Source organism: Diadema setosum, chromosome 15 (genome assembly GCF_964275005.1).
Source record: "Diadema setosum chromosome 15, eeDiaSeto1, whole genome shotgun sequence".
Classification (NCBI taxonomy): Eukaryota; Metazoa; Echinodermata; class Echinoidea; order Diadematoida; family Diadematidae; genus Diadema; species Diadema setosum.
The window spans coordinates 20,920,993-20,948,893 of NC_092699.1; the positions used below are offsets into that span (position 1 = coordinate 20,920,993).

General features: G+C 37.1%; 1 protein-coding gene across 1 annotated transcript in view; it reads right to left on the reverse strand.

Moving 5' to 3' along the window:
• Positions 1-3,518: 3,518 nt before the first annotated feature.
• Positions 3,519-27,901, reverse strand: part of LOC140238934 (5'-3' exoribonuclease 1-like) — a 95,818-nt gene continuing 71,435 nt past the window's right edge. Inside the window, exons 29-38 of the mRNA XM_072318832.1 lie at positions 26,893-27,083; positions 23,711-23,860; positions 22,434-22,766; positions 21,936-22,322; positions 19,998-20,139; positions 17,137-17,876; positions 14,981-15,094; positions 11,669-11,795; positions 10,222-10,346; positions 3,519-9,127 (exon numbers count right to left, since the gene is read on the reverse strand). Coding sequence (XP_072174933.1) covers positions 8,687-9,127; positions 10,222-10,346; positions 11,669-11,795; positions 14,981-15,094; positions 17,137-17,876; positions 19,998-20,139; positions 21,936-22,322; positions 22,434-22,766; positions 23,711-23,860; positions 26,893-27,083 — 2,750 coding nt within the window. The 3' untranslated portion in view covers positions 3,519-8,686. The remainder of the gene's footprint in view (positions 9,128-10,221; positions 10,347-11,668; positions 11,796-14,980; positions 15,095-17,136; positions 17,877-19,997; positions 20,140-21,935; positions 22,323-22,433; positions 22,767-23,710; positions 23,861-26,892; positions 27,084-27,901) is intronic.

Sequence of the window (27,901 nt, forward strand, 5' to 3'; positions counted from 1 at the left end):
TTTGACCCTTTGATAAGTTTATGCATTGAGTAATTTTCAAGATATGGAGAAAAAAAAATGTAATTTCAGCATCTTAGCCTGGCCTTTGAACCTTGACCATTGACCCTATGACCCCAAAATTCCCAAGAGAATCACTGTCAGTTAGAACATGCGTAAACATGTGCTGAGTTTCATGATCATACCTTGAGTCACTTTCGAGATAATTATGGAGGAAGAAGAGAAATTTAGCTCTTCCACTTGAGCTTTGATCTTTTGATCTTTTGGCGAGAAACTTCCCTCAGAATCTCTATTGGGTAATACATGTATATATTGAGTTCCAAGAAACTCCTGCAGGCATTGCATCAATATAAGGGAAATACAATGTAGTGAAATTGTGAGGAGTTGACCTTGACCTTTGACCCATGACCGCCAAATTCCCCAGATAATCACTGCCAGTCATTACATGCATATATACCAAGTTCCATGAAGACACCTTGAACCATTTGCAAGATACATGTATGGAGAAAAAAAAAAAAGGAGTGAAATCTTAACATTTTCACTTGACCTTTGACTTTTCACCTCATGACCCGAAACTCTCTCTGGAGAATCTTTATTTGGTAGTACATGTATACACTAAGTTTTAAGAAAATACCTTCAAGCATTGCATATATATAGATACGGGGAAATAGTGAAATTTTGAGCATTTGACCTTGACCTTTGACCTTGAGCATGTGCACCCAAAAGGTGATAGGCACAACTTTGCCCAATCATATATACATGCCAAATTTCATTAGGATACCTTAAACAGCTTTTTAGTGATGCTGCCCACAAAATTGATTATGGACGGAAGGACAGACAGAAGGACGGACGGACGGACGGACAGACGGACGGATGGATGGACGGACGGATTGACAACCTGAAAACATAATGCCTCAGGCGACACTTTATGGCACAGGCATGAAAATTAAATGAAACAAAATTATATGGGAATAGAATTTGAATTATCGTTTATATAATATACATGTAGTAGGTGATGTTGCTGTCACCTGAATACCAAACCTCTGCAGTTTTGCTAGTCTTTATGTCCTGGGACCTCTGTACCAGTTGTAATTGTTATTGCCCAAAACATATTTGTACACCGCAAAAAGTGGGGTCTTAGGAGAAGCTGGTATTTTGTTGGACCATATTTTGTCTGTTGATGACCGCCAGCAACTCCCTGAGCATACTGTCTTTTAATCTACCACAAACTTCCTGCCGTAAGAGACAGATACTACTACAAATCTCCATGTTCCTCCATGTTCACGCCGAAAAACTTGGTTAAAATTGGCACTTGGCTTCGATGTAGCGTCATTTTGCTTAATACACAGAGCCTATGGGGGATGAAATAGGTCAGTGCATAGCGCATCGGAATTTTAATCTAAAGGTCCCATGTTCGAGCCTCACCCCTGCTTTTTGCCTTTTTTAAAACACTTTTTTTTTCTCCTTTTTCTTAAGTAAGTCTTATTCTCCCTTCCTAACTTTATCTTTTTCTGATTTTTTAATGCTTCTCTTTCAAATTTCTATACAATACTTTAACTTTTTCTTTATTTTTCTTTCTTTCTTCCACTTTCTTCCACTTTCAACAACAACAATGGCAATCACCCCCATATTTTGCACATGTTTAGTTCATGTCACGAACATCATTTCATAAAATAACAACTTCTTCCTCCGACACCATCTTGGGTAGGTAAATTAGGGTCAAAGGTCAAAAGTATTTAAGCCTGTATCTTTGTAAATACACGTCCTATCTTTCCCACATTTTGCACACGTAAGGAACATGTTGCAAGAATCATTTCACAAAATAACAACTTTTTGCTCAGATGCCATCTTGGCTGCGTAAAGTGGGGTCAAAGGTCAAATACACTTCATTCTGTAATCTCATTTTTTAGTGTATATGGTATCACCGTCATATTTTGCACACACATGGACCTCGATAGATGGATCATTTTTGTAAAATAACGACGCTTTGGTCGGACGCCATTTTGGCTGTGCAAATGAGGTATTATCTCTATGGGAGTACATTTTTTTTTTCTGGAAATGAAAAAATGACATGACTGTCTTTATCGAGCACTAGCTAATTTATCCTTCCGTTAATTTCTCCCAGATTTTAATATGTTGTAGATGAAACTTTGGGCTATCGTTTATGTGATCCATATTCTTATTGGAAGTCGGGATTACGTCCAAAGACGTGGTTGAAATTGACGCTTAGCTTCAATGTCGGGAGATATGTCTTTCTTTCGGTGACTTTCTTTGCAATAGCTCAAGAAAAACACGCCCTTTCACCCCCACATTTTGCACATGCTTAGTCCATGTCATGAACATCATTTCATAAAATAACAATTAATTCATCAGACACCGTCTTTTGTAGGTACATTAGTGTCAAAGGTCATAAATGTTTCTTCGTCCTGTATCTTGGTAGCTACTTGTCCTATATATCTTTGACATATTTTGTACACGTATAGACCATGTCGCATGAATCATTTCATAGATTAACAAACTTTTGCTCAGATGCCATCTTGGAATAGATCGGATCACCTAATTTGTCAGTGTTGACAAATTCAATTTTTTTTTTTTTTGGTATGATTCTTTTTTTTTTTCTTTTTATATCAAGGCTGCAAAACTAGGGGGAGGGGGATACTCTATGATCCCTGTATAATTATGGCTTCTTCCTGTGATTCTTCCATTCAGTCCAGTAGCATTACAGCTGTTATGGACACAAGCTTATGAGGGCACAGGTTTGTTCCAGTTACCTTGTATGGAACTTGGATGCATGCTTCTTGGCTGAAAATTTGTGATCTCTCATCTTTACTGTTTGATACATCTGTCAGTCCTAACTGATGTTTTCCTTTCCTTCCAGGCCGGGATGCATTGATGGTATAGTGCCAGTATGTTGGTACTTCTGGACTATGTAATTGACAGTTGTGAGTACATGTACCAGGTCCAGCCTGGAAGCAAGTTTGCATGCAGAAAGTCCCTGTTTATGATAGGATATCACCTTCTCTCTCTACACTATGAATATTTCACAATAACCAGTGTGCAAGCTTTCATCTCCCATTCAACTTCTCCAAGCCAGTCAACACAGTAGACCGTCAAGTAGTAGGCTAGGCCCGACACAGCATACTCGCTAATCTTGGTAAGTATGTATACCTAGCTGTATATATCATGCTGACCACCATGGGATGGCACAAAAATAAAGGGAACTTTGTGCAATAACCAGATATAAAACTATTCAGATTAAGCCCATTTCTGGCTAGCTGAAACAAGTGTCTTAACCAGCCAGAAAAGGTGTATGAGTTTTGGGCACTAGGAAATAACGGTGACCCGAGAACTTACAAGCAGAACAGCAGAGGTTTAGTGTTCAGGTGAATGTGGTATCTCCTACCTTATACATGTAGTATCAATGCTGATAATAATTCTTCCTCCACATTATTTCTTTTTATTTGATATTTTCAAAATTTACACATATATACATTGTATATGAATGTATACATATACGGACACTGCATATTCCTCTGTATTTATATACACTGTACTTACATATCATTTACCAATGGCATGGGTAAATTGATACACAAAGCATAAAAGCAATCATAAAATACAATCTGATGCAAAATTTTGCTTCATTAACAATGTGATTTATTTTTTAGTTGGGTTTGTCACATATATTACAACAATGCATTTTACTCTAATAGTTTTTATACAATCAACATTCACAGCAAACACATATCCAATTGGTTATATTTTGTGATGTTAGAAAAGCTACATATTGTAACTATCACTTGCACAATCACATGCAAATTCAGTCTTGTTAGAAAAGCTGTTAGAAAAGCTAACTATCACTTTGCAAACCACATGCAAATTCAGTCTTGTTGGGGGCTACAGATTTGATTTATGTCTTATCATATAAGTAATCTTTCATGACTATAATACCCAAATCTTAATGTGGGTACATGTGTGTCTACAAAAAGTAGATAGGATAGAACCTCTTCAAAAAGCTGGAATCTAAGTCAAGTGTCTCATTCATACTATGAATACCATTTTCATCGGTTTTCAAAACTCAGATGCAATGTTTCATACAGCTTTCCTCTTTTTAACAAGATGTAACATTCTATTCTTATTTGTCTTTGAAGCAATTTTGAATTATTTGTTTTCACTTTTTTCTGTTTTGCTACTATAGTTAACAAAAATAAAATTAACACAATAAAATGAGCAACTGGTTTTTATCAAAATGTTCTATGCCTTTAACCAATTAATAAAGTAGAGAGTTATTTGGACAGTAGTGAGCTAACAGCTATCTTATTATGGTTGTCGTATGTCTTGTGAGGTTCCACTCTCAACTCATATTGATTGTACAAATAAAGTGAAGTCAAGCAGACCATGTGCATTTCAGTATAATATGATGTACAAAAAAAAATATGATCCAAAAATAGAAAGTTCACACGTTCTCCGCAATATAGGTCACAACCACATAATAGGCATATTGAATACAGTGATACCACCTCACAAATTTTTACATTGACCTGCATGCATGTCTGAAATAAAAGATGGTTAATTGCTTGCCAATGCTGATTTTTTTTTGGGGAGAATCGTGGTTAGACTATCAACAAAGTTGTTATTCTTTTGTTTCCTTTTTACAACCAATGATCAAGCTGGTAGGAACTGAATTATTGGTTCATCTGATTTGTATTCGTGGTTGTAACCTGTACTACTTTTTTACGCAAACATGGGAAACATCATAAAATATAAAATCCTAATGAGACTTCTGTCATTGTTATTAATTTCAATATTCATTTTCAGGTAAGTCTAAAGAGTATCAACAGAAATTGCAAACATGCACATACCTATATCATGTTTAACAACTAACATGGTCAGTAACTGTCAATAATCCAATAGCTTTTTTTCTATAAGACTATAAGCTTCAAGGCCAAGGGTCTTAGTGTGACATGAGGATATTCTTTCAAGTTCCTGTGTAAATATACAATGAGAAAACATTGCACAGTTTAGATGTATCATCAACAGCACCTGGACAAGCTTAAGATTTAATCAGATGCATTGTTGTAACATTACAATCAGTATGATAGGAGCACAACAGAAGTCAGCATTCTTCAAGAGCACCTTACATGAACAGATCACCAGTATACAAAATAGTTATGACAAGAAAGTTTTCACGCCTATGAAAAATACTTCTAAAAAGATTAGATAGGGTATACAATGATAAGAAACATGCCTTTCCAATATCATCTCTAATTCAAACATCAGTGGCTAGTAAATGCAGGGCAAATTCACCCAATACAACTGTTTGAAGTAGGTCTGTAAATCTTATGCGAAATATCCACATGGGGATTATCCATCAGATCCTGAAAATTGAAAGTTCTCAAATCTGAATACTGTATATATGTCATCAGTCATTTTTGTGAAAATTAACTTCTACACTGTCACTTCGGACATAGCCATATATTGATTGATAGATGCCGATGTTTCACTTCAATCCATACTACATACAATGTAACACATATATGTGCACGATAATGACAAATAATTCAGCATAGCTTGACAATTAAAATAACAAAAAACAAAACATGTATCATATCAATGCAATCATTGCCATTTTTGCAACTGTGCAAAGATTTCAGGAAAGATAGTATCATTGATGATCTTACTTAAGTTTCCTTTTAAAACACAATGGAAACACAGAAAAATTAGTGTTAATTTGCATACTCATCATCATCCTGTAAATTGATTTTTGGAAGAGTATCCTTGGTGAATATACTCAAGAATTTCCAGTTACACATTATTACATATTTCCATGAAGTGTACCACTTCTACAACGTATTTTGGAAATATTTCATTACAAACTACACACATCACTACTACTGTAGCAAGCAAAGTATCAAGTAAAATAAAACTGGAAGCGGCATATTCTATGATGCACCAGATTAGCGTACATTCATATACAAACACTTACATCTGCATTTAAGTCACTATCAAACTAGATATTCATACAAAAATAACATGAAAGTAACAGTTCACTTGAAGGGAAGGCATTTCATGGACTTTTGACACAGAGTAATATCACTAATACTGCAATCAATGTAAATAGTTTGTAGGACCTGAAGCTATTTATGTGGTCAACAGTTACTGCATACGCCATATATTTCGCGAGTCTAAATTTTCACGAATCGGGAATTCCCAATGATTTCGCGAGTGGTTAAGTTCGTGATCGTGGAGTCCTGTACTGAATGGAGAAGAGTACACGCGTACGTCACATTCACATCGGGATCAGAGTCGATATTTTCATGTGTCTTTAATTTCGTGTGTAGCACCTGACTTGCAAAATTCGCGAAAAATAAAAACCTCGCGAAATATTCGGCGTATACAGTACAATGTATGTTAGTTCATTGCCATTCATCACTCCACATCCATGTCTAAAATTTGCAAAGTCTACAAGTAGAAAACATCTAAAAACTTTTCATCTTTCCCCCTACACTACCGCATATCATGGTCACGGAAAAGTAAATAATTGTCATTCTCATGTCCACTGGAGGTAGCATTTACTCATAAAGGCATGTGCTTCTACAGTACTAATTGCATCAGAATGACTGGCACATGGAAAAAAAGGTGCTATATGACATAATATGACAAGGCAAACTGAAAAAGTAGTAAAATTTGAACAATACATTTTTTGAGAATAGAATTACTGAATGCACTCACAGTCATGCTCACTCTTTGCTACATATCATCTCTTGTTATGAGTAGCATCCATCATGAACCAAACAGGCTGAAATGCTTATTGTTTCCCCCTCTCCATTACTTGAATATTTTGTACAATATATGCAGGAAAAATTACCAAGCAATCTTATCAATTTGTTGCAGCTCACATGTCACCACAAATCACATGTGACCCACTGTACTCAAAAGCAGGCAATCTAGCTGTCAATATTGAGAGGGTATTAGTCTTTTTGTATTCTTTTGATACAAGATAAAAGTGATTAAGAGAAATGATTTCAAAGATGTCAAGATTTCATGACACTGGGAGCACATGCAGTGTAACTCTTGTAAGAAAATAAAGTCATCATTTGATCACAGCACATGTGCAAAAAAAGACCAACCAAACAAATGAACAAATTTAAAAAAAAAAGAAGCAATGTCTCCATAGAAACCTCAAGGAGCAGTGCTAACTGTACTCTTCTTTTTCATTTAATTCAACTAACTACAACAGCCTGTCTCTTTCTCTCACTGACACAGAATTACACTGAGATAAACATTATTTAAATGGATATCACTCAATATGCTTGAAGCACTGTTGATAATTTCATTCACAGCTCCCATTGATGTTTAATCAAATGACAACAGTGGACACAGCTGTTCAACCAAACTACATGTATAGATTGGGGTGGGTGTCTATGACTATGTTATCACTCTGATGAAGTCATATAAGTCCATGGGATCCCTAACAGTTTCTGAAAGTTGTTTGGGATTTTCTTGCGATTCTCTCTTGAACCTTAACTGGTGCCAATTCAGTCAGCAAGTTGTATGCATCATTAAGTATTCACTCTGTTTCTTTGTATGCTTGTAAAGAAGAAACCACTCTCAAATTCTGTAGCAAATGAGTGTAAACACTGTATATGTCAAACATAATTTAGTGTGTACTTAACTGAAAATATGAAATCAATCCTTTCTGATAGCAACCACCTCTCTCTTGAAAAACAAAAACAAACAAACAAGCTAAAATTGTAGAGTCAGAACATATTTCTAGAATAATGTTGTATTCCATGTAGAAATGTTTTGAAATGCAAAATTTGACAGGCACAAGGTTAAATGTTTTCATTTCTTTTTTCTGCAATACAAAATTTTACTAAAGATGTCATGAATAAGGCAATACAATAAGAAGAAGAGATTATGAATAGGACAACCACTTCTGGTGCACTTCGTCTTTTATGACGTGTCAGTATGATCTTGGAATCATTCTTGTTTTCAAAACATCTGTACCCAAATAATCCATTCTATCTGCCTTGACTTCTTACCCATACAATGTGTTGTAGCTTCTGTTTTCCTCATCTAGTCATGATGGATACAAATCTGATAAAGCAGTTTTACTTCACTACTAACAAAACTAAAAGCATGAAGGCTGACCTGCAAGATGTGATTTATAGACCCATAATCAACACTTCTGTCTCACATGCCAATAGTCACAAAGTAATACTATACAAAGATACAGAAAGAAAAACAGAAATCAGATGTGATGTCACATATCTCCAAGTGACCCCATCTTGATACAATTAGTTTTAACATAGTTCAAATGCATTTCAAGTTAGTGCAGAAAGCACATGACTACTGTGTCAATTAAGCCATCTTAGTTTGTTCATCATTGTAGTCTCACTTTGAATTTGGTGTGAAAAATTCAGAGTGGAGGTTAATCTTTCAATGGAACTGTCAGTTTTTCAGCGGAATCTTTTTCAAATGTTGGCTTTCTTCATGGGTGTGGGTCACATAAAATAACACATAAATTAGCATTCATTTTTAGCATATTACTACAAAGACAAAACAACAAACGACACATGCAAAATAATCAAATGGCAAGGCTTTGCTATTTGTACAAATTTGTAAGCATTTTCATTGTTTAAAATAGAACCCAATGTCAATAATCTTCATTCACTGACACATCGCATCACTTTGCTCCTGAAAAGCTGATTGCTAATTTGACACTTCCTTTCTTGTTGGCCTTAGCTACAGCCACCTTTCCAGAACGTTTGTTTTCGTGACAAACTTGATCAGTTGTTTGATTATCTTCTTCAGAAACACGGTCACAAACTACACTAGAAGAAGCAGTCGCTTTTGTCTCAATTTTTGGCTCTGTAATCTTGGTTGGAGTGATGTTACCAGGCAGAGTTATGTCTTTAGGCAAGTACACTTCTGACTTGGTTGACTCCATCTCGGGTTGGTCACTTGTGAAATTGCTTGATTGTGTGAAGGAGATGGGAAATGACACACTCTCATGCTGTGCCTCTTTGTCTTGCTGCTTCTCAGATAAAGACTGCATACTGTAATTTGCCTGAATATCACTTAAATTTCCTGGTTTGGATGGTGCTGTAGCAAGCTGTTTCGTCACCTGTAGATAATATACGAAGTACAAAAGAAATTGAGAAATGGTTTGTTATCTGACAACTGGATTCTCACATAATATCACAACAGGAACTTTGAACACCATTGATACTACCCAAACATAGAATCTCAGGTGTTTGTGTACATTCAATGAGTCACAGGCAAGTCTTTTTGCCTAGCAGTATGTCAGTCTTCTGCAAGATTTGAAGGATTTCTGAAGGAGCAAATGTTTTAATTCACTTTCACTCCAAAGATTTATCATTACAAAGTTTACAGAATACTCAAGTAGTTGGGAGATGGTATCAATGTTTTGACAGAAACATAAAAGCCTCGTTTGGAAAGAGTATCCTCACAGAATTTCTGTAACTGATAAAGGTCAAATTCAGGATTAAATAAATGTACCAAATGGGTATGTTTATTTTAGATCAGTAGAGTGATCACTTACATTAAAAAATTGAATAGTTTCACTGATTTCCACTACATGAGGGAGGGTACCATGTAACCATGTTATGTTATAATCACTTTGCACGCTGCTGCATCCAAGCCGCCAAATAGCATTTACAGTACTTTGACAAGGGCATCATTAAACAGGAACACAGGTACAGTTTCAACAAGAAAATTGCTTTAATTGATCAGTTTTATGCATAAAGGTGAATTGTAACTGGTTGTCTGTTATGTATTCATGTCCATGTGGATGGTTCATAGCCACTGCCATATTGATCATATATGATATCACCTAATTTCTATGTGTCAGCAATAGCGGCTCACTTGATTCATACTGAATAACAAAGGATATGTTGTGTTCAGTCTCTAAGGATGATAGATAATGTATAATTTTGCTGTGCAAGCAGTAGTTGCCATAGTTTAAAACAAAATAGTCACAAGTTGCTTAAATGCTTGTTAGAAGTGGCACAATGAGCTGAGGAATTGTAAAGTAAGCAACTGAACAACATCTCTGACCGACAAGAACAAAACAAAGTGCATATCATTACAAATCACATGGCTTGGATGCTATTTTTTTTTTTAAAGCATGTTTATTCACAAAATCTGTGACAAGTACAAGATTCTTGCACTGTGCAGAGAGTGTAATAAGACTGTTACCTGAAGCGGCACAAAAATGCTACCACTTTGCTGTGGATGAAGTCCTCCTGGATGCAGGTGTGGTATCTTTTGCTGGTGATGGAGAGGTTGTTGCTGTGGTGACATCATCATTGGGGGTGTGTAACCTGCAATTAAAAGAAACAAAAAAATAAAGAAAACAAAAAGAATCAAGTGCTGTGATCATGAACTCAATAATGTTTGTGACCACCCAACTCAAAACCCACAAAAAGTCGCAGATCAAGATTCTCTGTATAAATGTAGCAAGATATGTCATCTGGGTCGACCGACTCTAAGGTTGTCTTACCTGGGAAAGTGATCTTTTCTCTACCTACTGTCAAAATTGGTTTGAAACAAACCAGAAATGAATATTAGCAGTTTTTCTGAACTATATTTTTGTTTTCATATGGGTGCTGCTTTCACTCTGAAATAAAAATGTTTCATTGATACTCCTGCACAGCATGCCTGAGTGTCCCTAATCTTTGAATCCTCACTGCAATGAAGAGTTCTAGATAAGATATTTTTTTTTTTTTGCATTCATACTTTAACATGTGACCTCAAATGACCTTTGACTTTAGCATAGAAACACTTGAAAAGCATCAAAGTTTAATTGGCTCAAAGTTATTTTCAAAATGCAGTCTTGCAAGTTGAATGTGACAAATAATGATATTTGACTGCAGCATGTGACCTTGGACAGCACCACAACAAATATTTCAAAGTGCTTCTTTGACCCAAATTTGGTCAGAAGTGGGGCGATTATTTGAAATCTATTTGAGAAAGAGTTATGGATGTAAAGATGACAGGCCATTTGGATCAATTGTGATCAGTGTGACAGTGAAAGTAGCTAATATCTTCTGTAACTTACAACTCAATGGCATGTAAAAGATTCAACTCTGAAATAAATAAGGGGCGAATACTAACATGCACTATAAATGTTACCATGGATAGTAGGATTTGAAAAAAAAAAGAACAGGGCAGTGTGCGTGTTTATCAATACTAGTGGTGTGATTAGAATATTGTACCCAACACAGTCTCAATATGGAAAAAAAAAAGAAGTTTTGGCCACAGAACAAAGATCATTATCAAAATATACTCATTCATTCAAGCATATGGCATAATGTGCCTAGTTGATACCGTTTGCTGACTACTGGCAGCGGGAGGGTATAGGAACCATTTTACTGGGTAAGCACCCTGCTCTTTGCGATGAATGAATGAAGTGGGATCTTTTACGTACACGCATTGTCTTGTGCCTAACTCACACACAGGACCTCCTATTTAATCCTATCTGAGGGACAGAGTGCTTTGTCTCTCTACTAGAGGGAGCAGAATGCTTACACACAACAAAATATATTCACAAAAGGCTACTCTTTTACTTCTTATATTCCCAGCATACTAATGCTGTTCTATGGAAAAAAAGGACCCTACTGAAAGGAATATTACAAAATTTTACCTTTTTGTTGACAGCTTTGTGAGAGTGGCATTCCATGTAAATGGAAATTGGAGTTCATGGGTCCCTGGGGCAAAACAGGTCCAACTGATATGGGAGTGCCCACAAACTGATGAATCGGAGCAATGCGCTGGAGAGAGATAGAAAATGTATTGACACACATTAAATGCAAGTGCCTTGTTCACAAGAAACTGATTTGTATGCAGGTTCAACTCTTCTTTACTCTCGCAGCTTTTCATGTAATGTCATCCTACACGGTAATAAAACTATTTGCAAATCGAAAGCTGTCACTGCATTTTCATTTATTAGGTGATTCGAGTATCCTCTCGGATCACCTTCTGTATCTGTACCGATTCTTTCTTTATTTATTCTCCTTTATTTCTTTCTCCTCAAAAGTTGTGCAGAGGTTAGTTCAGAAAGTCTTCTGCCTATCAATTTCAAAATTATTCCATATATGTATCGTGTCCCAAAGACGACAGATCTAATAATATCATAGTGATCAGTCCACCGTGACGTCACTATGATGTCATTATATGAAAACACACTCTCATTCATATCTCATTAATGGAATAGAATTTTTCAATGAAATTTACGTCACGTATATTTCAAGTCAAGCGCATTCTACTCATATTCTCAAAATTCATATCTACCCTTAAAACATGCGCGTATGTGCGCATTGAAACATTTTCATGCTCCAATCAAGCACAAAATTTTTCTGCACACGTTTCAGACCATTTGGAGCATTTTTCAAAAAATTGAAAAAATTGGACGGACGCGTACGCGCGCGCACATATACGCATGCACAGCTCATATGCAATAGAAATTTCCCATTTTTTTCACACGGATTGGATGTCTGAAATGTCAAGGAATATTTCTACCAAGTTTCAAGTCAATCGGACTCAATATGACGTCACACGGGCCCGTCAAAGTTGAAATTCTGCGCACACGTCAATGGCGATATACAGTGCAACTATGCCAAAAAAACGCCAATTTTAAATCCGATTTTACTCGTCAGGATGGATGGTGACCCCCCCATTTTCTTTACATATTCTGAAAGCTGATGAGTTGTACATGTCATTTCATGGGTTGGCGATGCTGGAAAAATGATTAAAAGTTATCAAATTTCTTAATAAAATAAAAAAAGTAAATTTTCAAAATGACGTCATCAAATTTCAAGTTCACTCGAGCGTATCTCACTTATCCTTTGCTGATTTTCACCCAGATTTCAGTATGTTGTAGCTTATTTAATGCTCTTTCATAAATGTAATTACAAAATTTTGATTGGATGACGGTATCACCCCGTAAAAATGAATTGAAAGGAACCTTGTCAAATTTGACCAGTTTACGTGTAATAGGGAGTGCAGTTTTTTTGGAAATGAAAATTGACAGGACTATCTTCATCAAGCACTAGCTCACTTAGGCTTCGGTGAATATCTCCAAGATTTTAATATGTTGTATCTGAGACTTTGGGCTATCGCAAATGTGCCCTCCGTTTTTTCATACGCCATCGGCATCACGTCGAAAAAACTTGGTTAAAATTGGCACTTGGCTTCGATGCAGCATCATTTTGCTTAATACACAGGGCCTATGGAGGATGAAATAGGTCAGTGCATAGCGTATCCGACTCGTAATCCTAAGGTCCTTGGTTCGAGGCTCCCCCCTGCCAATATTTTTTTTTTTTCAATTTTTTTAAACACTTTTTTTCTTATTTTTCTTTAGCAGATAATAGTCTTATTCTCCCTTCCTAACTTTATCTTTTTCTGATTTTTTTATGCTTCTCCTTCAAATTTCTATAAAATAACATAATTTTTTCTTTATTTTTCTTTCTTTCTTTTACTTTCTGTGCAATAGATTAACAACAACAATGGCTATTAACCCCATATTTTGCACATGTTTAGTTCATGTCACGAACATCATTTACAACTACTTCCTCCGACACCATCTTGGGTATGTAAATTAGGGTCAAAGATCAAAAGTGTTTAATCCTGTATCTTGGTAAATACACATCCTATCTTTCCCACATTTTGCACACGTAAGGAACATGTTGCAAGAATCATTTCACAAAATAACAACTTTTTGCTCAGATGCCATCTTGGCTGTGTAAAGTGGGGTCAAAGGTCAAATATACTTCATTTTGTAAACTCATTAGTGTATATGGCATCAACGTCATATTTTGTACACACATGGGCCTCGATAGATGAATCATTTTTGTAAAATAACGACGCTTTGGTCGGACGCCATTTTGGCTGTGCAAATGAGGTATTATCTCTATGGGAGTACATTTTTTTTCTGGAAATGAAAAATGACATGACTGTCTTTATCGAGCACTAGCTATTTTATCCTTCAGTGAATTTCTCCCAGATTTTAATATGTTGTACATGTAGATGAAACTTTGGGCTTTCGTTCATGTGATCCATATTCTTACTGGAAGTCGGGATTACGCCCAAAGACCTGGTTGAAATTGACGCTTAGCTTCAATGTCGGGAAATATGTCTTTCTTTCGGTGACTTTCTTTGCAATAGCTCAAGAAAAATACGCCCTTTTACCCCCACATTTTGCACATGTTTAGTCCATGTCAAGTACATCTTTTCATAAAATAACAACTACTTCATCAGACACTGTCTTTTCTAGGTAAATTAGGGTCAAAGGTCATGTCATTTATTTCCGAATATATCGGATCACCTAATTTGTCAGTGTTGACAAATTCCAAGTCTAGTTTCAAAATTGTATTTGCCGAAGTCAAATATACAAATAGTGAATGGTGACGAGTGCGATGGTACAAGATTTCGCATGAGGTGAAAGATCTGTAAAAGTGGATATTTTCGCGCCACTAATTTTTCGCGCTCGGCCGGGTAAAAAGAGTTTTGCATGCTTTCAATTCTGTGGGATTAAGACATCAACTACGGGAACATATAGCCAGCAAAAATATTTGTGTGCTTTTATTTTCGCGCTGGTTTCTGGTGATGCGATATGTGCGAAAATTTCAACACCACAAAAATTTTCACTTTTACAGTAGAGGCCCTCTATTCAAAGAGGTGAAACCAAGTTGAATAGTGTGCCTTATCTTTCACCGAGTGCAAAATCTTGCTCCAACGCATGAGCAAAAACCATACACTACTTGTTTTATACAACACCCTACAACAAGAGGAGTCACTGGAAACTGGTGACGTCAGCCATGCGCGATATCCATTTGTGCTAAAACACAACTGCACAGCTGACAATGTCAGCATTCAATGATACTTTTAACTGCACGTCACGTGATGAGCAATCGACCAATCAGTAGTGTCAACAAATGCTGGTGGCACATAAACTTACCAATCTATTGAGAGCTACTCCAGCTGCCCTCTCAAGGGCAATGGACTCTGATGGGCAAGGTGGTCCTTCATACCTGATACCAGTACCTAGTGTGCATATGGCAGTCACCATTCCCTTCAACAAAGAAAAGTTACAGCAATGACAAATTCTTCATTTCTTTTCTGCATAAGCATAGGAATATACACAACCAATGTGATAGGAAGTTACCATGTTCACAAACATTATTTCCTGGCAAATTTCACATCACATAATGTACATGCCAAGCTGTTTTGTTGGCTTTTAGTCATATTGTCTTTATTAAAAAAAAATGCCCATAACTCCTTGATTAGATAATAGCCTAATGTGATAATCAACAATGTTATTATGCATAGCTAGTGTTTTGCATTGGCATGTCATTTTTAGTTTCTATTCAGCATTCTTTTACGGTAGGATTTTACCTGGTAGTCCTAAAACAGATAAACCAATAATGTTCACCAGCTCTTACAATCTAATTTTTTATCACAGTTATTATTCCCATACGTTTCCCTTCATGTTAAATGTCAGTATGATTAATTTTCCTCTTTAAAAGCTAGGAACTCACCCCCCTGCCCTAAAAAAAAAAAAAAAAAAAATGTCTTTTTGAAAATCATTTCAACTACAGCTTTTGCATTAATATTTCATGATTTTGAAAGTTCCTGCACACATCTTGCTACCAGTTTTGAAGATTGTACATACATGTAGCTCTGAGCAAATGTATTTGCTTGAACTTCCAATATTTTACAAGAAGTAGAAATAAACAATTAGAGAAAAGCAACAACAAGGCTTATATAATCCATTCAATAGTTTTTATTTTTTTTTTTCAGATTTTAAAAATCACTTTGTTTTAAAAAATGTTGCAAACTATTAGGTCATGATTTTTAACTCATGTTTTCACTCCTTTGATCTCAGAGCAGCATGTTGCTGGCTCTTTGAAAGGTGCCAGGTGTATCCAGTGAAACTTGAATAAGAACAGAATTCACACACTTTCTGCACACCCTGCCTTCTTGCTTTCCAATGGAATCACGTACACTGCTCCTACAATATTTTAATTTCTTTGCATTTCCTCATCTAATGTAATGCTTGCTGTGCAAGGAAACAGAAGGTTGATAAATTTTGTAGCTACCAATACAACTGATGTACAGAGGCACAAATAGTGTGCAATAACCGTGACTTGCTTGTTTTCATGAAAGTTTCTTTTTAGTAATATGCATTTTGTAAATATCGTTTTCATCCAAACTCCTAATTTTCAACATTTAAAATCTAGATGAGTTCATTCACAACTATAATGGACAAGGAAGCTTGGATTACTAACTCATGTGTCTACTTTTTGCATGTGTGTGTCTGCAACACAGTTGAGGAAAGCATACTTTGTGCATTGAGCTTACCTTTACGTCAAAATCTATACACTCTGGAAGTATTTCATTACATGAATTTCAAGAGAACTAATTGATACGGAAAATGAATAATACACAATCATCCACACAAATAAAAGTCTCTAAGATTTAATACAAGGTGAACAATGCCCAATATTGATTACCTGCAAACCAAGCAGTCACAGAGAAAAAAAAAAAAAAAAAACTGTCTGGGCTGGACATTTTGAAAAAAGAGAGTTTTTGACATCTAACGAATATTACCGCTAAGTCGCCATTTGTGTGTAATTCCTATAGCACTTCCGCGTTGGCGAATCAACAAAAGGCACGGCATTGGGCCGCCGCCCATAGCCTGCCACACATTGTTAGCGTGTGTGTTATACACACACTTCAATGTAGGATTTATTTTCCGTCACCGCGTTTGAACACCTTCATTGATCTGCCACCTGAAATCCATTCTAAATCAAAAACATCCTTGCATTAAAAATGGTTTTGTCACTTTTTACATATGGGAAAATATATTTTGATTACAATCATTTGTATTTTTACGGAGAAAAAAGGTGAATTACGAATACATTTTGAGGGTGAAGAAAATCCGTCGCGCGAGCTGATTTCCGATCGCGGTGCGATCTACGTTAGATGTGAATGTATGGCGACTTAACAGCGGTGGTGGCTTAATGCGACTGTACGTTATACATTTTTATTAGGGAGGAAGAAAAATGTATTGTACTGAAAGTAATACACACTTCTAGAGGATGTGGCTAATACCTGAGGACATGGCTTGAAAGTATACTTGGGTCTGGCGAGGTTCTGCAAATTGCACCATCCCTCCAAAGTTTGTGCAGCAGAAGGGACGATCAGTGAAGATTGTGCCACAGACTGCCCAGCTATAAAGCCCTGTCCCATGGGATACGACCGTGCTGGGGGTACCATTGGAGTTGCTACTCCACCACTACCACCAGCACCTGGCATTCCTGAAGGACCTAGAATCCCTGGAGGGCCTGGCATTCCTGACGGACCTGGGATACCTGGAGGGCCTGGCATTCCTGATGGACCTGGGATACCTGGAGGGCCTGGGATACCGGGAGGGCCTGACATCCCTGGTGGACCTGGGAATTGGGGGTGTGGGTAGCCAGCTCTAAATGGTGGCTGTCTCATTGGAGGTGATGGAAATGGTTTCTGTGGTGACATCTTAATCTGTTGCTGTGGGTCCCTCATGGGCATTCCTGAGTGTTGACTTGGCATATGAGGACTGGTTTGTTGGTGTCTCTGGAGTGGGTCCATGAGAAAAGGAAGCCTGGCATGTGAATGCTCTGTTGGTGCATGGAAAGTCTGCTGCTGGTGCTTTTGCAAGGGTAACATATTGGATGTCTCTTGTGGCCCTCCAGACATGGGACTGGTTTGAGGGTTTGGAGCAACTTGACCAAGGGGCTTGGAGTGCATGACAAGGCCTCCTTGAGGAAGGTTGATGGGGCTCCTTGGGCCACCTCCAGACACCTTGGCTGATTCTGCATTATTGAAATATAAAAACTTTTCATTACAAACAAACTTATGCATGTACTGCATTATGGATGAGAGCTGGCTCATATTGTAATATTTCTAAGAATAGTTTGCACCGAGTGTTTCATTCAACAGTATGGTAATTCTTGTTTATATATTCAAATTCTGAGCTGCATTTACCCAATATTTATTATAAAGTTCTAGAAACAGAAATACAGAGTAAAGAAGGAACAATGACTTATCGTCGCTGGGGTGACAAGACCTCGTATCTCAAATTTTGGTCAAAATGACTTTTTTTGATTAATGGTCACATAATCTGTAAATTGATATCCTGTCCATATCCTAGCTGTCTTACCACAAAAATTAAGCCACCACAGCACATCAAAGGAAAGGCTCTCCCATTTGATATAGTGCTTTGGCTGCCATTTTTTTTTTTCTCTCCTGAACATGACATTTTGTAGATACGAGGTCTTGTTGCCCCAGCAGCGTTATGTCAGTGTGATGTATGTTACTGTAATCACAATCATCACAGGTTTACACTAAGCTTGAAAAATAGAAGACTTACAATGGTCAAATACCAAGAATGCTGTCATCTAATGAGGTCATCAGATGATATCACACGTTTTTCTCTTCAGTACAACCAAATACTTTCTGTGACATGAATTCCTCCCAAACACACAAATGAAGGTGCCTGGTCTGTATTTGAGGTAACTGCCTCTTTAACCACTATCGATTTAAATAACTTTTATTGCCAAAAACTCAATATGCGACCCTACTCCACCCAAGTCTGACACAAGTCATAGTGCAAGCTTGATTGTCTACAAACAGTAATGTTTGTGTGAATAATCATAAAGAGATGTTTTTGCAGTAGTCTACAACACACCCAGAATGGTCTTGTGTGATTTGAAGGACAGGCTGCAGAGGGTGGATGTTTCCAGTTCAATAAAGTATGTACACTTTTTCTGAAACATTGATAGAATATGGATTGTTAATATTTGTTTGTTTGTTTGTTTGTTTGTTTGTTTTTTTTTTTTTTGGGGGGGTAATATTTTATTTAAGATATCATATTTTCTTCTCAAAGTTGTTGTTTTTGTTTTATGGATGCAGTCACAGGTGCATCATGTGTATTTCACACTTTGTCCAAAACGTGACCAGCCAATATACCAGTTTATTTGGCTTATTTTACACCAACAATTTACACTTTTGATTGGAGTGTCCACTCCCAACAATGGGCATGATCTACTACCCTATAATTGCATAAATGCTCATTACTCTAACCTCATGTAATACTGGATGCACAATTTTTCAGCATTACATCTTGCATTCACATGACAGTAATGGAATGCAATCATAGATGTACCATTCCAGTAGCCATGTAACTCCTGTTTTTAAGGTTAGTTATTATGTAGATACTGTTCAGTCCTGCATCAGGACACTTTGAATTCATCCACCTGTATATCCAATAGTTAACATGTTTATTCCTTCCACATGGTAAGAATTTTGTTGCATATTCATTAGCAGAAGTGGCTTGCTACACATGAAATCTTGTATCAAACATCTTCACTATGAGACATGTCTCAATAACTGGTATGTTGAACCAGGAGCCTGTGCTATAGAGACAAGGGTTTATACCTGTCCTTATTTTGTGGGTTGATGACATGTAATCATGAGCAGTTATGGATGTTTGGAATAGATATGAATATTTTTGCTGTTATAATGTAAACAAAGACACAAACATAAAACCAAATCACAATAATTTTCAATACACAGGCTATACATAATTTCCTCACATGGACAGCACTAACAGAAAAGGACTACACACCAGTAAGGCAGTTATACTAGTATTTAACTGCTGTCCATAATCTTGCTTGCTCTGGGTAACTGGAGAATTGGGTGAGCACTTCTGTCCAGCACTTCTCTTCTGATATTTTATTCTCTTATCTTGATATAAAGCTTCACAACAACTTTCACCCTAAAATATGCAGATAAATTTCACTTTCATTATGAACTCATAGATTACAGCTTTACAAATACAACGTATCTCCCAATACTCTCACAGCAGCAAACATCAGTCACTGCCATGAGCAAATGTTCTACTTGTTAGCATTTCACAAAACCTTAATTCTTACCGAATAACTCTGCCACTGAGACTTGCTTTGTATACACAGGGCGGGAAGCAGCATTATTCTCTCCTGCTGTTATTTCTGGCACACTGTTTACATTGTCAGATTTAGTGATGTTCAGGATACGACACAACTGCTCTGTCTGAGTCTGCGAGAAATCAAGAAGCAATGAAGATATATGAGGTAAATTTTGCATTGCTTACACAAAAGAGAGTGTGAAATAAAATATATGCATAATTGTATAAGCAACAGCGTATGTTACATGTTCAAGTACATTGTATCTTGTAATGATGCACCTATGGAACATACTGAATTGTTGGATGCTTTGACACTATCAATGATGGGAGGAACAGGAAACAAACTGTTAGTTCTTTTTCCCCACATATATTGTATATTTAAAATAAGGGTTAAATCTTTAATACCAGATGTTGAATAGGGATTTATCAATAGGCACCTGTGAAATTCTTGATCCTTCTGAGATTGTGAAGTGTAAGTATTGTACAGTCCCCACAGAAAATTTGTAACTTCAACTGGCTAGAAAATTGTCATACTTACAAAAAGGACTGAAAAGGTACGATGTACTTGATTCTATACATGTAATGACAACAAAACATGCTGTTTTGATTTGGGTGTTAGCAAATTCACAAGAAAAATCAATTCCAGTGATGTGTTACTTATTAGTGGAAAAATGAGCAAAAAAAAAAAAAAAAAATGGGATTCCATCGGGATTCGAACCCGAGACCTCCGGACACTAGCCCAGCGCTCTACCGGCTGAGCTACAGAAAGCCCTAGTACAGTGTTTGTCCCAGAAAGTAGTCATCACACAAAAAATAGCTTGATATTCAAAATTAAAGTGAATTATACATTTCTGGAAAATTTCTAGGAATATGAATAATTGAGTTTCAAAACGTGAAAACATCTCTACAACGATGGAGGGATGGTGTTTTGAGATCTTTTCTGACTGCCAGAACCCGATCTGACGGCAAAATTTTGGGGACTAAAATTATAACGTTGTGCAAGGAACGAATCAGCCCTGCGCTGATGCGCTGTTGCTACGCAGCGCCGTGGTGCAAAGCGTGAATTCCGCATGATCTGCATAGGAGGCAAACTCTCTTCTTCACAGAATTAGGTACAACTTGGTTATAATTTTTGCGAATTTTTAGTTACTGAATTTTTACTTATTGAATCCATCTTAAGTTTCAGAACATGAAAACGTCTCTTCAACGATGGAGGGATGGTGTTTCGAGACCCTTTTCTGAATGCCAGAACCCGATCTGACGACAAGATTTGGGGGACTGAAATTATGATGCCATGTTCCGCGACAAAAATGAGTGAAGTGAATCGATCAGTTTTAACTCATGATTTCTCAGTGGCGCGAATATATTTTACTAAGTCACATTAAAAATCTGTTTCAGGAGACATTTCCTCTGCTTTGACATCTTTTTATATATGATTTTCTTAATTTAAATCTCGCGTTGTTTGTCCTTTAAAACTCAATGCTCGAATGGTCAGGAGCTATAGCATAACTATAGTATGATATGTTATTTGTTACACTTCATTTCCAAACATAAACAATAGAACAGCTTGAAAGCCAGCTAGGACATAATCACAATTCTGACAGAATCTGCTTTGCATCTTCAGATACTGTCAAGCCATTGGAAGATCAGGCATTCAAACAAAACATGTTAATTCAAAACACTATAACAATGTGCTTCAGAGGAATGGATAAGTAGTAAGCTAAACAAACCTCAATATTCATACTTTCATTGTGGTTACACGATTTGACATCCTTTCTGATGTGAGGTTTGTGGCTTTATCAGGGTATTAAAACAAGGTAATGGGTGACATTACAGACTACATGCATTATACATACTTACATATATTGCTAGCATTCTACTGATCTGAATAATTGAACAACAGCAGCTACATTCTGTGCTGACTCACCTTTCTGTAGGTGTTGGGAGTCATTCTCTCTATTTCATCATGATCATCAACATCAGCGCTGTCGTGGTCATCTCCAGAACTACAACTGGTAACATACTCTTCTGTGTCATCAAGCTTTTCTTTGACTGCTTCCTCCTTGGCCTCTGTTGTGGCTTGCATAATAGTCATCACTGTTGTCCCTTTGTCATCCTGTTCAACAACCATAGAAGGAATTTCCTGTGCCAACATCAGCTTGTTCCAGATAGCAGAGAGCTCATCCAGATTGTCAACAGCTCTATCATTCTGCATATCTGCCTCACTACAGCTTTCCTTTGAGAGGCGTGGCAGTTGTGCAGAAGGAGAATCCACATGTTTTATTGGACTATCATCCTTTCTCTCTGATTTCTTCTGTGTTGGAAGAGTTTCTTCATCCTGGATAGGACTAGAGAAGTTTACAATATCATTCCTATTCCCCATATCTCTGCTGACTGTCTGCTTGTTTGGAGAAGCATCATCTACTTTTCTAGAACCCTGTGGCTCTAGCACATTGGTCTGTGACATGTGTTTAGTCTGAGCTTCACCAATTCTCTGATTACGTTTCAATATTGTGACCTTTTTCTCTTGGACAGGAAAGTCCTTCTGCCTGCTGTGCTGTTGGTTCTGCTCACCCTTCTTCTCCTTTTTACTACCTGGTATCTTCCCAAGACCCTTCATTCCAACTACAGGAGGCTGGGAAGTGACTGCTTGTTTCACCTGTGCATCTAGTACCTTGTGACGTGAGGTATTTGTAGCAGCTGCATAGGAGAGTGGAGATCCTCCAGCTCCTTCGGGCACTTTGTTTCTGGTGTCAATCTTCAGAAACATGTAAAATGCCACATTATTACCAACAAATGTGGTGCCATACAAAATACATGTATATATGATATAATTTCTCTTGTGTCATTTGATATCTTTGGAACAAAATAAAATGGTAGATCCTGAAGCAGTAGAATAAATGTTTGAAGAGAATGTATGGAGTCAAAGCCAGAATAAATTGGTCAAAACTTGCACAAGTTTAGAGTTAAAGGAAGACAGTTTTAGAATGTTGCCTCGATGCTGTGGGTCATGTACATATAATTATAACACAAGATATCACTGGTAGTTTGAAAGACTCAATTTAGTCACATGACTGGGGTAGGTGTTTGCATAATATTGGTAGCTTTCAATTTTCTTAAAAGCATCTATCTCTATGACCCTGTTACAGATAAAGAGGACACAAAGTGTATGCAGAAAAGTTCTGCATGCAAATCAAAATCTTTATCATATTGGGGACATTCTATTTACACATCATATGAAAATCTGCATATCATTAAAACGCACAGACAGCCAAAACTTGTACATTGAGTTGATCTATTCTAATAAATCTGCAAATGGTTTTCCTTCACAGTCATCTCAGCCATGCTACAGATATCTAAATGGCGTGCATTTTTTAAAGCAAAATCAGGTATGCAAACATCTTCCTCAGCACTGCAGTCTCTTATATGTGTAATAGTAATATTTGTGTAATTTTACTTTCACTTTCAATAGTTTGGCATTGGTTATTATCAATCATTCCATAAAAGTGACCTTTCCTCTTGAGAAATTTCACCCTCATTTTCAAGATGGCTGAACCTTTAAAAACCTAACTTGTCAACTAAATCACATTCAGGTGATAGACATAATGTTAGCATGACTTTCAACTTAATGAACATCACACAATATTGAATACAGTATACACACTTATGCCATTTGAAAACCTACAAATATACTGAACACACCTGGCTCTGGACTGACTCTGATCTGATCTTCCCAATGGAAGCATCGGACTGCATAGACCGCCCTTGATCAGCAGCTCCAGGAGACCCTAGGCGTGCCATGCGGGTCTGATAGTACTCTTGTGACTTTGTGTGTCCAGAGGTCTGTTTCACCTGTGATTTATAGCCCATGCAGCAACAGAACAAAACAACTATTAAGTTATGGTGGCAACACAGTTGTCTTTCCAAATAGTTAGGTGGGGTGCAGACTAATTATTACTCACATAAAAGAGAGAGAGAGAAGATAGGATATTTAATTTGATATATAATGGACCATTTCCCATATTGGTACTCTCTTAGAGACCGAGGTAAGGCCATCATTGCCACTGAAAGAAACAATGTCTACATCTCAATAAACTCGACTACGCTACTTCCAAATGTGGAAAACAAAGTTTGACTTTTATAGTTTTGGCAGGTGCGAGCTATGCCCATGGGCCCATGTGAGGGGTCACATTTACAGTTTTACCAATTTTGAATTCCCTGTCTCTGAAAACTATTGCTTGTAAGTTCAGTCAAAATCTAACTGGGTTTTTAACAAAATAATGAAACTGCACTAGGATTACGATGATTATGAAAGACGACCAGCAGCCTGTGCAAGATGAAAGATGAAGAGACAAAATACAAAAAGCACAAAGATAGGAAATAGCGAACATCAGCCTTTAGATCAGAAGACAAAAACACGCCATAAATGTGAAGATGATGCAAAGATGCTATATTTGGTACATCTACTCAACAATACAGCCTATGCATACAGTCAAGATTTCATGCCATTTGCATAATTGAAAAGAAAGAGTAGCAGAAACTACTAGACTAGTCATCAAAGTATTTGATTACCATTTACAAATAACACAGAACAACTTTGCGAAGCCTATTCAGATATTTGCCGATATTGCCAGGCTAATTGCCTTTCTGAAAATGCTTTGCATTGGTAGAGACTTACTAATTTGGCTAGAGATTGGTGCATAAGTTTGCTACTGAGGCATGTTTTGAGACTTGGGCTACATTTGGACTCAAATTTTGTTTATGCATAGCCAAGAAATTTATCAAGGCCACAAAACAGTGGAAAAATATGCAATCTTTATGATTATTGCATCTCACACTCGCATCACAGAAAGTCTTTGTCTGACATATTTATATCAACAACAAAAAAATGGGCACACATACACGAGTCAACAAAAATTAAAACGGCTTTATCATGTAGAACATGATGCTGAATATCAGAGAAGATGGGACTAGATGCAATTGAGAATTTTAAAGATATGCAATATGTAATAAGTATCAGGAAGTCATATACCATACATCTTACATTGCAATGAATATTTCTTATTATATCCCTTATTAATTGCTTCTCGTCTTCTGATTGGTTGAGAGCATTAAAAATGACAAAACATATTTCTACCATACAAATCCGCGTCTCACTATTCTCCCTAGGGAAATGGTAAAATGGTATCACGCTAGTGAATTTCGCGCCTTTTTTGCTTCGTGTCGTGACGCGAAAGATTTCACATGCAAATGAATGGGTATCGCAGCACCTTCGCTTCGCAAGAGATTTCATGTACATATGAATGAGTATAGCGGCACCTTCACTTCGCGAGAACCACACAGTCAATTTTCACGTACAAATGAATGAGTATGGCACACTGTAGACAAAACACTACGTGAAACGTTAGAGAAAATAACAGACTCAGAGAGACTTTTATAAAGACCTCATTCTACCTAAAAAGATGCCCATGGCGTTGTGGAATAGAATATTACGTTACAACAGAGTAGGCATTATTGTAGATCTATAATAAGCAAACATGGGCTCTAGATTCTAGAGATCGATCTTTATGTACTGAAGATCTTGGCCTCATTCAGGTTTTGATGTTCTTTTTTAAAGCATCAACTGAATTTGAGTGTCGCAGACCCCCTACATAGAGATATCGGAAGGTCGTTCCAAAGTTTTGGGGCTATGTATGAGAAAGTGTGATCCCCTAACTATGGTATGCTAGATTCGAGGTAGTGTCTATGCCTAAAGCTAGACGTCTATCCAGGTGTAGGACTGTCTGTAATTTTGGGGAGTTCATGCTTCGCTGCTTGAAAGTTGGTCTCGCAGTTCATAAACTCGAGCGACCCACCCAAAAAGATGTTGACAATAATGTACTGTAGATAGATCTAGGCCTGCTTAACTATTTCTTGTGTAAGTTAGATCTAGCTAAAGTCTATTTCTACTTGTCTAACCGTAGTTCCTGTAGTTCATCTTCTCTGATCCTTTCATAGAAACCCTTTCAGTTATTAGAGTAGAGTGTCTAACTGTTGTTAGTGTTATGTTACATTAGGCTACTAGGGTCTGACGTTAGAACACGAATCACACGAATTTACGATGGCACTTAGTGCCAGATCTAACGTTAGACTTGACATTACTGAATTTTCTACCCAAATTTACTATGTATACTTGCATTTTCCCGCAAAGGATAGTCCATATTCATGTATAGACAGCTAGAAAACGCTAGAAAGACGATAGAAAACATAACAGCTGTAGCTCACATTGTTGATCAGCTCGAGCACACCAATGTACTTGGAGACCTGATAGGCGTATTGCATGTGCGTATGCATGAAGCGCGTACTGAGTTTGAAGTTTGCTCATATTAACCTGTACAGTTAGCAGCTGCAGTGCACTGCGGCTGAGCGCGCAGTTGTTTCTTCATAATACGCGTATGCGCTGCCCTCCTGCTGCTTTCCCCAAGCCTGATTGGCCTGTGAATCTTCTCGAAAAGAGTGAGGCAAGGATGCCCTTAAAAGGGTAAAATTACAGAATACCAGCAGTCAACAGTCAATTACTCTTAAATTCATAGGGAGGGATATAAAACAAATATACCAGGCCATTGTTCGAGGCACCAGTTGAAACTATGTGCATTTGGTGACTTCAATAAGCACTATTTTCTTCGGGGCTGCGCCCCTCAGAAAATAGTGCTTATTGAAGTCACCTCATATGCGCCCCTCAGAAAATAGTGCTTATTGAAGTCACCTCATGCACATAGTTTCAACCAGAGCCTCTCAGGCCTGGTATATTTGTATACTATGACATGAAAGGATTTTAGCCTTATAATGAAAATGAGCAAGAGTTTAAATTTGGCCTCTTGATGCAAAATATAAGCACAGTTTACCTGTGGTTTCACAACAGCCATTGTCTTCTCAAACTTCTGTTGACCTTTAACCTTCCTGTGGCCAAAGGAGATGTTGATAAGTGCTGTTGGAGGCATCCTGTATCCTCGTTTCCCTGTGCATCCCAATACCAGCCCACCTTGGAACTCCTCATCAAACACAACAACATAGCTGGTGTCCAAAACAGTGGCTCCTGTATCAAAAGAAAAATATCAATACAAATATGACAAAACATAGCTTGTAAATTTTCCTTCTCTCTCTCTCTCTCTTTGGTGAGACTGTGGCACTGTAAATGACACACCTTTGGCATCTGTAAATATCTTTCAAAACATTTTTTCCACTAATAAAAGACATTTTTCGGTTAAATGTACAGCAAGGCTTTCAGTTGATTGAGCGCTTATTAGCTTATTAACAAAATTAAGAATGTAAATATTAGAATTTACATGTCTAAAACACATAAACCTCATATGACCAATAATCTACAAGTCTATTCCCCTTCTACAATATCTTCATGATTCAGGTTTTAGCACGTCACTTTACATATCACACTTTGCTGTCTCACAGTTCTAGTCAAACTTGTTTCATTTTATATGATAAACCAAATTCAATGGAACAACAAAATTCTGCATAAGACGTTTTAGCAGCACATTAAAAATGTGTATTCTTGTCTGTTCGATTTTCACTATGCAATACAAGAGCATACTGAACAAAACACATAGGCTTACCGCTAACATATTGATTCCCATAGGCTGCTGTTGTTAGTGGCTGTGTAATAATACACTGAATTTTGATCTTGTCTGTTCCGCAAGTGCTTGCTGAGTGCGCAAACACTTGCTACTGTACTAAAGTGCATGAACTCTTGTTACAGTTCACTTGTTAGTTGCTTCATATTATGCAGTTGCATGATGTAGCAACTAGCAAGTTGCTCCTTTTTCAGTGCACAGTCAACTTCAAAGACTAGTTGAAGTATGGTACTTTTGTACAGTTTATGCCTTCTCGAGATAATAATCA